The 15,888-nt window shown below is 31.5% G+C and overlaps 1 protein-coding gene across 1 annotated transcript; it reads left to right on the top strand.

The window, feature by feature from the left end:
• Window positions 1-9,123: 9,123 nt before the first annotated feature.
• LOC129752058 (facilitated trehalose transporter Tret1-like) lies at window positions 9,124-10,606 on the top strand. The gene is made up of 2 exons (XM_055747852.1): window positions 9,124-9,196; window positions 9,261-10,606. Exons 1-2 carry the CDS (start codon window positions 9,130-9,132, stop codon window positions 10,604-10,606), a joined length of 1,413 nt encoding a protein of 470 aa, XP_055603827.1. The 5' UTR covers window positions 9,124-9,129.
• Window positions 10,607-15,888: the final 5,282 nt, after the last annotated feature.

Genomic DNA, 15,888 nt, shown 5'->3' on the forward strand with positions numbered 1-15,888 from the left:
AAAATTGACAAAATTGTCAAAATTGTCAAAACTGACAAAATTGTCTAAATTGTCAAAATTGTGAAAATTGTCAAAATTGTCAAAATTGTCAAAACTGTCAAAATTGTCAAAACTGTCAAAATTGTCAAAATTGTCAAAATTGTCAAAATTGTCAAAATTGTCAAAATTGTCAAAATTGTCAAAATTGTCAAAATTGTCAAAATTGTCAAAATTGTCAAAATTGTCAAAATTGTCAAAATTGTCAAAATTGTCAAAATTGTCAAAATTGTCAAAATTGTCAAAATTGTCAAAATTGTCAAAATTGTCAAAATTGTCAAAATTGTCAAAATTGTCAAAATTGTCAAAATTGTCAAAATTGTCAAAATTGTCAAAATTGTCAAAATTGTCAAAATTGTCAAAATTGTCAAAATTGTCAAAATTGTCAAAATTGTCAAAATTGTCAAAATTGTCAAAATTGTCAAAATTGTCAAAATTGTCAAAATTGTCAAAATTGTCAAAATTGTCAAAATTGTCAAAATTGTCAAAATTGTCAAAATTGTGAAAATTGTCAAAATTGTCAAAATTGTCAAAATTGTCAAAATTGTCAAAATTGTCAAAATTGTCAAAATTGTCAAAATTGTCAAAATTGTCAAAATTGTCAAAATTGTCAAAATTGTCAAAATTGTCAAAATTGTCAAAATTGTCAAAATTGTCAAAATTGTCAAAATTGTCAAAATTGTCAAAATTGTCAAAATTGTCAAAATTGTCAAAATTGTCAAAATTGTCAAAATTGTCAAAATTGTCAAAATTGTCAAAATTGTCAAAATTGTCAAAATTGTCAAAATTGTCAAAATTGTCAAAATTGTCAAAATTGTCAAAATTGTCAAAATTGTCAAAATTGTCAAAATTGTCAAAATTGTCAAAATTGTCAAAATTGTCAAAATTGTCAAAATTGTCAAAATTGTCAAAATTGTCAAAATTGTCAAAATTGTCAAAATTGTCAAAATTGTCAAAATTGTCAAAATTGTCAAAATTGTCAAAATTGTCAAAATTGTCAAAATTGTCAAAATTGTCAAAATTGTCAAAATTGTCAAAATTGTCAAAATTGTCAAAATTGTCAAAATTGTCAAAATTGTCAAAATTGTCAAAATTGTCAAAATTGTCAAAATTGTCAAAATTGTCAAAATTGTCAAAATTGTCAAAATTGTCAAAATTGTCAAAATTGTCAAAATTGTCAAAATTGTCAAAATTGTCAAAATTGTCAAAATTGTCAAAATTGTCAAAATTGTCAAAATTGTCAAAATTGTCAAAATTGTCAAAATTGTCAAAATTGTCAAAATTGTCAAAATTGTCAAAATTGTCAAAATTGTCAAAATTGTCAAAATTGTCAAAATTGTCAAAATTGTCAAAATTGTCAAAATTGTCAAAATTGTCAAAATTGTCAAAATTGCCAAAATTGTCAAAATTGTCAAAATTGTCAAAATTGTTAAAATTGTCAAAATTGTCAAAATTGTCAAAATTGTCAAAATTGTCAAAATTGTCAAAATTGTCAAAATTGTCAAAATTGTCAAAATTGTCAAAATTGTCAAAATTGTCAAAATTGTCAAAATTGTCAAAATTGTCAAAATTGTCAAAATTGTCAAAATTGTCAAAATTGTCAAAATTGTCAAAATTGTCAAAATTGTCAAAATTGTCAAAATTGTCAAAATTGTCAAAATTGTCAAAATTGTCAAAATTGTCAAAATTGTCAAAATTGTGAAAATTGTCAAAATTGTCAAAATTGTCAAAATTGTCAAAATTGTCAAAATTGTCAAAATTGTCAAAATTGTCAAAATTGTCAAAATTGTGAAAATTGTCAAAATTGTCAAAATTGTCAAAATTGTCAAAATTGTCAAAATTGTCAAAATTGTCAAAATTGTCAAAATTGTCAAAATTGTCAAAATTGTCAAAATTGTCAAAATTGTCAAAATTGTCAAAATTGTCAAAATTGTCAAAATTGTCAAAATTGTCAAAATTGTCAAAATTGTCAAAATTGTCAAAATTGTCAAAATTGTCAAAATTGTCAAAATTGTCAAAATTGTCAAAATTGTCAAAATTGTCAAAATTGTCAAAATTGTCAAAATTGTCAAAATTGTCAAAATTGTCAAAACATTGTCAAAATTGTCAAAATTGTCAAAATTGTCAAAATTGTCAAAATTGTCAAAATGTCAAAATTGTCAAAATTGTCAAAATTGTCAAAATTGTCAAAATTGTCAAAATTGTCAAAATTGTCAAAATTGTCAAAATTGTCAAAATTGTCAAAATTGTCAAAATTGTCAAAATTGTCAAAATTTGTCAAAAATTGTCAAAATTGTCAAATTGTCAAAAATTGTCAAAATTGTCAAAATTGTCAAAATTGTCAAAATTGTCAAAATTGTCAAAATTGTCAAAATTGTCAAAATTGTCAAAATTGTCAAAATTGTCAAAATTGTCAAAATTGTCAAAATTGTCAAAATTGTCAAAATTGTCAAAATTGTCAAAATTGTCAAAATTGTCAAAATTGTCAAAATTGTCAAAATTGTCAAAATTGTCAAAATTGTCAAAATTGTCAAAATTGTCAAAATTGTCAAAATTGTCAAAATTGTCAAAATTGTCAAAATTGTCAAAATTGTCAAAATTGTCAAAATTGTCAAAATTGTCAAAATTGTCAAAATTGTCAAAATTGTCAAAATTGTCAAAAATTGTCAAAATTGTCAAAATTGTCAAAATTGTCAAAATTGTCAAAATTGTCAAAATTGTCAAAATTGTCAAAATTGTCAAAATTGTCAAAATTGTCAAAATTGTCAAAATTGTCAAAATGTCAAATTGTCAAATTGTCAAAATTGTCAAAATTGTCAAAATTGTCAAAATTGTCAAAATTGTCAAATTCAAAATTGTCAAAATTGTCAAAATTGTGAAAATTGTCAAAATTGTCAAAATTGTCAAAATTGTCAAAATTGTCAAAATTGTCAAAATTGTCAAAATTGTCAAAATTGTCAAAATTGTCAAAATTGTCAAAATTGTCAAAATTGTCAAAATTGTCAAAATTGTCAAAATTGTCAAAATTGTCAAAATTGTCAAAATTGTCAAAATTGTCAAAATTGTCAAAATTGTGAAAATTGTCAAAATTGTGAAAATTGTCAAAATTGTCAAAATTGTCAAAATTGTCAAAATTGTCAAAATTGTCAAAATTGTGAAAATTGTGAAAATTGTGAAAATTGTCAAAATTGTCAAAATTGTCAAAATTGTGAAAATTGTCAAAATTGTCAAAATTGTCAAAATTGTCAAAATTGTCAAAATTGTCAAAATTGTCAAAATTGTCAAAATTGTGAAAATTGTCAAAATTGTCAAAATTGTCAAAATTGTCAAAATTGTCAAAATTGTCAAAATTGTCAAAATTGTCAAAATTGTCAAAATTGTCAAAATTGTCAAAATTGTCAAAATTGTCAAAATTGTCAAAATTGACAAAATTGACAAAATTGTCAAAATTGTCAAAATTGTCAAAATTGTCAAAATTGTCAAAATTGTCAAAATTGTCAAAATTGTCAAAATTGTCAAAATTGTCAAAATTGTCAAAATTGTCAAAATTGTCAAAATTGTCAAAATTGTCAAAATTGTCAAAATTGTCAAAATTGTCAAAATTGTCAAAATTGTCAAAATTGTCAAAATTGTCAAAATTGTCAAAATTGTCAAAATTGTCAAAATTGTCAAAATTGTCAAAACTGTCAAAACTGTCAAAATTGTCAAAATTTTTAAAAATTGTCAAAATGGTCAGCATTGTTAAAATTGTCAATTACAAAAATTACAAAATTTACAAAAATTACAAAAATTACAAAAATTACAAAAATTACAAAAATTACAAAAACTACAAAAATTACAAAAATTACAAAAATTAAAAAAATGTATGTATGTATGTATGTATTTAAACCCACCAGTGGCTGGTAGGTCTTTCGATCCGAGTCGGTACGGGAAGTCTCGATCGCATATTCAAATATTGTTCATGCTTAACTCATCATCAATAATTGCAGCACAACCAAGGGGTCCGTTACCACTGGCTTGGGACTCCCTTCCAACTGTTCGTAACTAATAAAGAATCTTGAAAAGGTACATAAGTAGGTAACCTACTCATGATTCTAAATTTGCCAAGATACTCCGGCTGGCTTGAACCCACAATCCATTGTATATTAGTTTTCGGATCGTTCGATGCCCTGTCCAACCCCCCACCAATCCCCTTTAATAGAGTTAAGCTATTTTGGTTATTGAAATATAAATATAAGTCATTTGCACATTTTTAATATCTTACCTCGTACCATTTTAAAAGGATACTAGAATTTATTAAATGAAAGAATACTTATCTGTATTCATAAAAGGCCTCAACAATTTGAACTAACAATTTATCATACTGGATCCATCTCAAAATACTTTTTCACAACACAACATAACACGTTGCAATGGAAACACAACACAAATTGCCGACTTTTCAACGGTATTGATGAAAGAATCACTTCACAAATTCAATTCAATTATTGAACATTTGCATCATTTTTTGTAACTCTATCAAAAATCACGAAAGGGCAGGAATCCAAGGAAAAAATCTTCCCACACGATTTGGATAGTAAAGCCCAGAACCAGTTTGATCACACTTGTTCACTTTCCCGAACATAGCTAGTAATTAATGACTCTACTTCGGAGGAAGTTTCGAAAATTCTGCCAGAGGAGAATTTGTTCGATCGATTTTCGATAGCCTGACAGGATAGACACTTTTCGATTAATTTCTTTTAAAAAAACAAAATTTTCCTCAACACAATGATTTCGACACACGCGGAAAATTTTCTTCGTCCTATTCCGCCAAAGCCTACTTCGGTTCAAAAATCACAAAAATTAAAAAAAAAATACAAAAAATAAAAAAAATACGAAAATTACAAAAAATTACAAAAATTACAAAAATTACAAAAATTACAAAAATTACAAAAATTACAAAAATTACAAAAATTACAAAAATTACAAAAATTACAAAAATTACAAAAATTACAAAAATTACAAAAATTACAAAAATTACAAAAATTACAAAAATTACAAAAATTACAAAAATTACAAAAATTACAAAAATTACAAAAATTACAAAAATTACAAAAATTACAAAAATTACAAAAATTACAAAAATTACAAAAATTACAAAAATTACAAAAATTACAAAAATTACAAAAATTACAAAAATTACAAAAATTACAAAAATTACAAAAATTACAAAAATTACAAAAATTACAAAAATTACAAAAATTACAAAAATTACAAAAATTACAAAAATTACAAAAATTACAAAAATTACAAAAATTACAAAAATTACAAAAATTACAAAAATTACAAAAATTACAAAAATTACAAAAATTACAAAAATTACAAAAATTACAAAAATTACAAAAATTACAAAAATTACAAAAATTACAAAAATTACAAAAATTACAAAAATTACAAAAATTACAAAAATTACAAAAATTACAAAAATTACAAAAATTACAAAAATTACAAAAATTACAAAAATTACAAAAATTACAAAAATTACAAAAATTACAAAAATTACAAAAATTACAAAAATTACAAAAATTACAAAAATTACAAAAATTACAAAAATTACAAAAATTACAAAAATTACAAAAATTACAAAAATTACAAAAATTACAAAAATTACAAAAATTACAAAAATTACAAAAATTACAAAAATTACAAAAATTACAAAAATTACAAAAACTACAAAAATTACAAAAATTACAAAAATGACAAAAATTACAAAAATTACAAAAATTACAAAAATTACAAAAATTACAAAAATTACAAAAATTACAAAAATTACAAAAATTACAAAAATTACAAAAATTACAAAAATTACAAAAATTACAAAAATTACAAAAATTACAAAAATTACAAAAATTACAAAAATTACAAAAATTACAAAAATTACAAAAATTACAAAAATTACAAAAATTACAAAAATTACAAAAATTACAAAAATTACAAAAATTACAAAAATTACAAAAATTACAAAAATTACAAAAATTACAAAAATTACAAAAAATACAAAAATGACAAAAATTACAAAAATTCCAAAAATTACAAAAATTACAAAAATTACAAAAATTACAAAAATTACAAAAATTACAAAAATTACAAAAATTAAAAAAATTACAAAAATTACAAAAATTACGAAAATTACAAAAATTACAAAAATTACAAAAATTACAAAAATTACAAAAATTACAAAAATTACAAAAATTACAAAAATTACAAAAATGACAAAAATGACAAAAATGACAAAAATGACAAAAATGACAAAAATGACAAAAATGACAAAAATGACAAAAATGACAAAAATGACAAAAATGACAAAAATGACAAAAATGACAAAAATGACAAAAATGCAAAAATGACAAAAATGACAAAAATGACAAAAATGACAAAAATGACAAAAATGACAAAAATGACAAAAATGACAAAAATGACAAAAATGACAAAAATTACAAAAAATACATAAATTATAAGAATTTAAAAAAAATTACAAAAATTACAAAATTTCACATTTGTAAAATTGCATCTCAAAGAAGTATTTTTTTGAATTTTTGTCATTTTATTGTCAACACCTGCCTTTTCTTACTCAATCTATCTTTGGCTACATTTAATCGGCCTGTATCTTTAGAAACTGACCTTTGCTAGATAACAAGCTTATCAATCTTGAATTGATGCACCAAATTAGTTTATGACACACGGTTTATCTCGGTGGATAGATAAAGTATTTTGAAAATCATCAGACAGAAAAGTTTATGGCGTGTCAAAACAAATGCCAGATTGCAGACTAGCAAATTTTTTCTCTCAGATGCAATAACAGGATGAGCCACGGAGAACAGACGTACAAGCTCGAATCGAAAATCTTAAAAGAAAAATTTGAAAATTTTCATTGATCCGAAAATACGTTAAAAATTTACTTCAATCAGTGCCCTCTACAGCGCCGTTCAAAAGTTACAAATCGACTTTCTTTTGAAGGCCCAGTTTTCGAAAAGGCGTGATCCTAAACTTTTGGTCGACAAGCTATAGCTAGCCGATATTAGATAAAGATATAAATAAGGAGGCCACGATAAATAAAGCCTAAATATTACAGATTCAGTTCAGACTCCAATTAGAATCCTGAAATTCAAGTCTTTCTATTTGGATCCGGCAACATTTTCAGAAGTGGATGGACCACCCTTCACCCTTGGATTGGAACGAAAGAACATTTTTCGAAGAAATCATTGGCCAGTAGAAGCCACGAAGTGATGCGGAATGTCCCGGGTGCATTCGGTAAAACTGAAGGTGTTCCGGTTGTTCCAGGCACTTGCGCTGCCAAGATGGCAGACAGTGATGGAGACGAAGATCGCGTTGGACGTACGAATCAAAACATTTTCTGAGAGGTTTGGATTTTAGTCATATAGAAATATTAGCTATTGTCATAAATTTCAATAAAATTTGTACACTCGAAATTAGTTTTATGAAAAGGATTCGGCAAGTGACATCGAGGATGATGGAATTGTTCATACAGATATAAATAAAGCGTAAATATGACGGATTCAATCCATACACCAATCAATAAAGATGGGAAACTTGAAGGTCAAGTCTTTCTATTTGGATCCGGACACATTTATTTATTTCTGGTGGCCTCGCCAAAAAAAAAAAACAAAAAAAAAGTTCAAAAAGCTGGTTTAGGTTTTCCACAGCTTTCGTGGGCTACACCGCAAAAAAAAGTATTGTGAATTTACATCAAATACCTGTACATAACTTGGGTTGCAAATGTTACTTAATATTACATCGTCAGGATGTATCCGGCTGTTTGAAACCATCTGATATTTATTTTACCGCTGATGCAAAATGGACCAAATTTCCTAGAAATGAAAAATAAGGAAATTATAATCGAAGCTATAGGTTTGCTTATATTTTAATTCAATTTTGGTAGTACTTACAATCCAAACACGCAAAGCTGAGGTCCGTAATCCGTTTCTAACTTTTTGAAATGAACACAATTTGAACGTCAATGGAAGAAAACATTGACTACTTGATGCGATATCACAAAGAAAGTTGTGATATTACACCACACGACGTATTTACATTGTGTACATCGTTTAGATGTATTATTTCAACAGAAATCCCTAATACTACATCATCTCCAGAAATTACATCGTCCATCTTAACACTTTTTTTGCTGTGTAGCTTGTACGTCTGTTCTCTGTAGATGAACTGCCAATATTAGAAGTTTTTGGTTAGATAATTTGTGCAGAGCTTCCCAAATTTTATTTTTGCACTCCTTTAATTTAAGAAAATCTTTGTTTGAGTTTTGTTTTTATAAGTGTTGATGTCTTCACGTCGCTGGAATTTACTTTTTTACAACCTCATCTTATGACAATGGAGTAACGGAAGATGACAGAAAGATTCAATTAAAAATTCAACCAATTTGATAAACCGTAGCAATGACTCGTATGAGTTCGACGACATCTGATTGTGTGATGAGATGCAAGGTGTTTCCGAATTTCGTCGAAGGTGGTCTCAATAAATTCCCGAAAATCTTGGAGTATGAAGCATGTCACAAACAACTTCCAGGTTGTGGCCCAAGATATTGTATAGATTCTCAACAGACCTTGATCCAAACTTTTTTTTATAAATTCAATTTCTAGAACCACCCCAGTTTGATGACAAACTTTCCGAAATGGAATGGCCAGTTTCCAGTTTGCTCTGGATTCCCTCCGTTAGGTGGGAAGGAAATAAATCATTGAAGATAGTTTAATCTCCGATTTTAAAAGCAACGACGACGGCACAGAACGGGATCACTATTCACATAGCAGCACTGAGGCAGGTGGATGCAAGTGAATGAACTATTACAAAGTTACAAATACCCCGAGACCGTTATCAGTCGTAAGGCCGGTCGGTCTGGCGGGTCGGGTTGTGTTGTGTTGTTTAATCTTTATTAGGGGTTGTACTTCCGAAATTGGATATCAAATAATGACATCTTTCGGTACCTTTAGTAGTGTGTCGATGTCATCGCCTTGCCATCCGAATCTCTTGGCGCTGCAAGGTGAAGTTCAGAGATTATTCGTTCGGTGAATCTGGTTGAAGATGGTTGAATTTCGTCGGAATGAAGGTTTCTTCAGGTATCGCTACGAGTACTTAGCCGCAGTGACTGGTAATCAGGTCGAGAGGATGATTATAGTATTGAGATTTTAACCTATTTTACTTTAATCTAATAGCTACAATGTCATTAGTGGCGACAGTTGCGGCAGCCGGCTGGTCATCGCCGGCAATTCCGGCTTTGAAGCAGGCAGACTCACCGATTCCTATTACTCCAGATCAGGGATCATGGATTGTGTCGATTCTTTCGATCGGATCTTTGTTCGGTCCGATCATCACTGGTTTCACAATCGATCGATGGGGACGCAAATTAGTCCTTCTCCTTTCAGTGATTCCTCTAACCATAGGCTGGATAATGATCGTGTTTGCCTCAAATATTCCTATAGTCTACGCAGCCCGATTTTTACACGGAATATCTTACGGAATGGCCTACACAATAACCCCGATCTATCTGGGAGAAATCTCCTCCAACGCGATCCGTGGCTCAACAGGAGTTTTAGTGACAGTGATGGCAAAAGTAGCATTCTTAATCGAGTACAGTGTAGGACCTTACGTCAGCTTCCAAAGTCTGGCGTTGATTTCGATGACCTTCCCAATCTTCTTCATAACCGCCTTTTTGTGGATGCCAGAGACACCGTACTTCTTCCTAGCCAGAGGCAACGACAAGGCGGCACTTAAGAGCCTGCAGTGGCTTAGACAAACGAGCTCCGATGAACTCTACCTCGAGCTCCATACAATGAAAGCTCTAGTCCAAAAAAGTGCTCAAAACTCCTCACCCTGGAAAGATCTCTTCACAAAAGCCAACCGAAGAAGCCTAGCAATGATTTTGCTCCTATCGTTCGGGATGCAACTGACCGGTATCAACGCCATCCTGGGATACTCACAAACGATCTTCGCCAAGCTAGATATGGATCTAAACGCAGCTGAACTCTCGATCATCCTGGGTGTAGTTCAACTGATTGCCGTCTTCATACCGACGTTCTTCGTTGACAAATGCGGGCGACGACCGCTCTTGCTTCTGTCCTGCACCGGATCCCTTTTCGGTCTACTTTGTTGTGCCTGCTTCTTCACTCTAACTGCTTTCCAGTATTCCGTAGAGCAATACAGCTGGATTCCCTTCGTAGGCGCCTTGATTTTTATCATATTCTTCGCCTTCGGGTTGGCAACGGTTCCATTTGCCATCCTCGGGGAAGTTTTCCCCAAGCACATCAAAGCTTGTGCCAATGCCCTGTTTGCAATGATCAGCTCGGTGGTGGTGTTTACCATTATCAAACTGTTCCAGGTTATATCCGATGGAGTCGGAACGTACGTATCGTTCTGGACCTTTTCGGTTTGTACCGCCATCACCGGACTGCTGATATACGTGTTCATTCCGGAGACGAAGGGAAAATCCTTCGAAGAGATTCAACAGCTGATAACCGATAAGCGGAAAAATACCACCAAACGGGCGCCGCTGTTGTGTTGAGATTTTGTTAGAGTAGCGTAGAATGTTGAAAAAGAAGACAAGAGTAGAAATACTCTTTCGTGCTAGTTGAGTGTCTCGTACAAAAAGCTGTGTCTGTAAATACCCTTGTGTTTAAAAGTGTTTAACTTTAAGTTTACTATTATAAAGATAACCTATATCTATACTTAAGGCTTTTATATGTTCTTTAAAGAACACAAATCTCAGGAATATACATAAATAAAAAAGTACTATTCTTTCTGTTTCTGTTTGGAGTTTCTGGTGTCACAACGAAAGCTAAAGTGTGTTTCACATAGAATCTAGTCGGATAAAACAGATCATTTCTCCGCAAAGAAATAATGTACAATAAAACTAAAAATGTCATTTTGTAGGGTTTTTATTGCACTTTAAGGAAAAAAAATACATAAAAATCATTCGTCAGCTTTTCGGATGAATTTTCAAACTTTTTTGTGATACCACCCATCATTTTCTGCACAGTACTGCTGGTAACCTCATTCGCCATCTTGTTCCACCACTTTTCCATTTAAGCGGGTTTTTTTCATGGTTCTGCCACATTTCTTCAGTTTGCCCTTAACTATTGCACAATATTTCTCGATGGGATGAAAATCCGGACAGTTTGGTGGATTGATACTTTTTTCAACAAAATTGACATCCCGGCTGTAGTGGCAGCTTGCCAGGTCCGGCCAGAACTTCACCGGACCTTTGTGGGACCGAATGAATGGCAAAACCCTCTTCTGGAGACATTCTTCTTTGTTAACATTTCCATTCATTGTGTCCCCAGTGATGAAAATCTTAGTCTTCTTCCCACAACTACAGATCCCTTGCCAAATCATCAACTTACGAGCAAATTTATCTGCGAAAACAAACTTGAAACTACCGGCAACATTCCCTTTACGCTTCGCAAGGTAAAATTTGTTACCGGGTATTTGTCCAAAATCCATTTTGACGTAAGTTTCGTCGTCCATCAAAATGCATCCGTTGTACTTGGTCAACACTTTCTCGTACAACTGCTTTGCCCTGGTTTTGGCAACCAGGTTTTGTTTCAGCGTCCTGTTGGGGTGTTTGCTTGCATGATACGACCGCAAGCCTTCTCGCAAACAAATTCGTCGAGCTGTACTGTGGTTCGTCTCGAACTTTTTCGCCAAATCACGCAAGGAGATTCCAGGATTATTGTGAACTGATCGAATTACCTTTGCTCGCAGCTTCCGGTCATATGTTCCACTTTTACGCCTGATTTGTTTTGCTCGATCCACAGTAAGGGTCTCTCGGTAACGTTGCAGCACCGAATTTACAGTCGATTTTATATATTTCAGGAATTTCGCAATTTTACTCCTGACCACGTCGGTTTCTCTACGTAAGTGTGCAGAATTTTCTCTCGCCTTTCGCGTTTCATCGTCGATAACTTTTGACTGACTGCTTCAATCTTGATAAAATTTTCACCACTAAGTAAACAAACCATCCGGATCAAAACACTGTCAATAGATTCGCGATGTGACAACTAGGGGCGCTGCAGTAAATGAAAAGATGCGACCAGATTCTATGTGAAACAGACTTTATGGTTTAGTGAGTAGCGTAGCGTCACATCGTCGGTTTCACTGACTCAAATTGAATTGTATGCTTTTCTTTTGAAGCTCTTATCTAGACCGCACATCGTCATTTTTTTTTTCTTAATTCAATTTTAGCAAACAATAATAACCCGAGCAGACTTGGATGCCCACATCAATGGCAAGCAGTAGCAAACAGTCAGTGTCCAGATGATAGCATGATATAGTGTTGCATTTTGACCGATGCCATAAATAGGTGAATGGTAGATAATGTATAAATCGAGACCCCATACAAACTGAGATTGACCTCCATGTCAGGGATGGCGTGCGGAGTGTTACAACCTTCTGGTGGTGTTCGGGACCCAAAACAGCAACATTTCGACTTTCCTCCTGCGAGATAGTGGGGTCAGTAATTTTTCTCGATTTAAAGCCCATTTCATGTTTATATCTTTTTCACGATGTCAAGCCGTTTTAGGTCGTTTTTTTGTTTCGTGTCGATCTAAAAAGCTATTTAAGCTTTAATTCGTTTTTCACGATTTTAGGCCGTTTCTGAATTCTTATGTCAATTTAAGCTGTTTTTCGTGTTTCGAGTCGTTTTTCACGATTTTAAGCTATTTATTTTGGGATTTTAAGTCAATTTAAGCTGTTATTCGTGATTTAGGTAATTTTTCTCGATTTTAAGCCCATTTAGCTTTTAAAGTTCGATTTTAGCTTCTTTTCCTGATTTAAGTAATTTTTCTCGATTTCAAATGTTGAAGTCGTTTTTGCGTTTGTTTGTCAATTTCAACTGTTTTTCTTTTTTTAGGGGGGGAGGGGGGCATTTTCTTGAAGCTTGAGGTCTCAAAAATATGTTGGTCCAGGATCCAAGTCGATATCTTCAAAAATAACGAAGTTCTGGCAAAAAGAGTGAACCAACTCCAGAGTGCGCCGTAGCGTATGTTTTGCAGAACAGGATGAAACTCGCATATCGAAAGCCGAGGTATAAGCTCAGGAACAGACTAAAGAAGCTCGAATTCGGCGCCGACAACAAAATTTGGAGAGTTTGGACATTCCTTCGGCTGTGGAAGACCTGCATTACGGGCCTGGTATCGATGATTCCATGTAAGTGTAGTTCATGATTTTTTCTTACCCAAATTTTCAAACGCGTTTTTTCTCGAAACCAAGTCTTGAAATGTGGGGACCGCAATTCCTCGAGAACCAGTTGCAGTGGGCCGATTTCCATTCTTTTGGTTTTTTTTTATTCCTTATAAAATCAACGGTCCTTGATGAACGAATATTAGAAATTTTTCGCTTATTTTTTTTAATTGTCATAATAGTGACGAAATTTTAGGTAAAAAAAAGCTTTTTATGTTCAAACGTCCGCCATTTTGTCCAAAATCAATTTTTCCAAAAAATCTCTAAGTCAAGGACTCGACACATGTTTTACTGTAAAAATAACGTGGATTCACTCATTTCAGATGAAAACTGTCGCCATAATTGCGGTCGCCGTAATTGCGATCACCGCAAACCATGTTTTGCCAGCAGAGCTCCACGGAAACCGCCATAGCGTCGCCATTTCTGGACCGATTTCAATGGTAAACAGTGAAAACGATAAACTAAATATTGTAATATAGGATGAATAAAACGTTGATTCGATACACACAATAGTTGATTTCTAATAAGGCCCTGAAAATGACTTTTTTTGGCCTCTACTCATATTTCCCCCTTTAAATCGTTTTTCACGATTTTATACCGTTTTAAGCCGTTTCTGAGTATTTAAGTCGATTTGAGCTGTTTTTTTGTAATTTAAGTCATTTTTTCGATTTTAAACCCATTTTGCGTTTTTAAGTCAATTTAATCTGTTTTTCGTGTTTAAAATCTTTTTCACAGTTTTAAGCAAATTTGAACCGTTTTTGTGTTTTTAATTCGGTTTAAACAGTGTTTCGAATTTAATTCGGATTTTTTTGTGATTCGAGTCATTTTTCACGACTTTAAGTCCATTTTACGTTTTCTAGTCGATTTAAGCTGTTTTCCTGATTTAAGTAATTTTTCACGATTTTTGGCCAATTTTACATTTTAAGTCAATTTAAGCTTCACGTTTTCACGATTTTATGTCATTTTGACTCATTTCAGCCATTTTAGAGGCGAATCGTTTAATGCTATTTTAAGCCGTTTTTTCGTATTTAGGTGGATTTAAGCTGTTTCTACAGATTTATGTCATTATTCTCGATTTTGAGCTCATTTTGCGTTTCTGGTAAATGGTTACCCCTCTAAACCCCCTCCCACGTTTATGGGTGGATAGTAGAGATCTCTGCATCTACCGTTTAAGTAAACGTGAGTGACTTAAAGCGACTAATATACCTTTCCCTTTCCCCACACAATCCGCAGGGTTCGGCCAGGGCACCTTCAACATTCTGTGGGGGAAAGTTTTTCAATTTAAGAGATTCTATAATCTGAGGCAACGAATTGGAAGACTTTGCTTCTTTTGAAATTGAAAGTCAGGAAGTGTAACACCATCTAGGGAAGAAAGTGGTGCAATTCTTAATGACTGTAATTTCAAAAAACGGAGAGTTGACGAGTAGTAGTGAAAAAAATATCCCCTCGAACAGGAATCGAACTCGAGTCTACTGATTACCTCTCCGACACCTTAACAATTGGCCAAATCCACAGATGAAAGAAGTCAAGCTGTAGCTCTATTATTAAGTTAACTTCATCGAGTTGAATTCACTGCTAGATTATACGGCAGAAAACGCTTGTCGTGCCCTGATTAATAGTGCTCTGTCCGCCCTTTGTCAACAAATTTAAGTAAAAACGCGTTTTAAAATTGATTAAAGTGAAAAATCAAAAAGTTGATGATGGTGAAAATTGAGAAACAATGTGTGAATTATGTTGCAGTGCGTACATTTCAGATCAAGATGATTTAAAGGTCATAGAAGTTTATTTGGTGGAGCTAAAAAATTATTATATTTCCGTCACTTGAGAACCTGGCTGGTTTTTATTCAATATTTCTGTAAAGATGATAAGGAGATTTCTTTTTTGGTGAAAAATTAATACTATAGGTAGTACGAAACATATCCTTATGAAAATTTGTTTAAGAAAATACGTACTTTTGTAGAAAAAAGGAGTGCTTATCATGCCTTGGGTGCTCGTTATGACCTTATCTCCCCTAAATGCAATAAGAGTTACTTTTGACTAAACAGAATTTTACTTCTTTAGTTTTATACGGTTTTTGCTTATTGATTTTTTTTGGTGCGTGAAACAACTTTTTTCTTTATTTACGTAACGTTTCTTGTTACTTTTCTTCATCAATCATCAGATGTCCCCCAGAGTTATCCAAAACGTTTCGTAAATTTAAAAAAAAAGTTGTTTTACCCACCAAAATAAGGACCGTATTAAAAGTACCGTTGATAAACTGTTATTCATTTCTTTATTTTTGTACTATTGAGGCAGTTGAAATAACTAACAGTTAGAAGATTACTTTCAAGTATCACTTTTGCATTGTCCAAAATTTAGCACTTCTAGCTTGTTCGAAATATTTAGCGATTAACTTTTAAGATGTTTTTCCATTATGCAACTGGACGAAAGTGTTACGAAAATTTTATAGCAATTTTCTTGAACCATGCTCAGCGTTTCATTCGACCTATTCAAAACTGACCAAAATTTTATTTTTTTGTTCTCAGTTTGGTTTTGACAGTTCTATTTGGTGTATTTGGAGACATCTTGTGGCCCTGCTAAAAATCAAAAATTGGTTCAACACGATCG

Source organism: Uranotaenia lowii, chromosome 3 (assembly GCF_029784155.1).
Source record: "Uranotaenia lowii strain MFRU-FL chromosome 3, ASM2978415v1, whole genome shotgun sequence".
NCBI classification, from domain to species: domain Eukaryota; kingdom Metazoa; phylum Arthropoda; class Insecta; order Diptera; family Culicidae; genus Uranotaenia; species Uranotaenia lowii.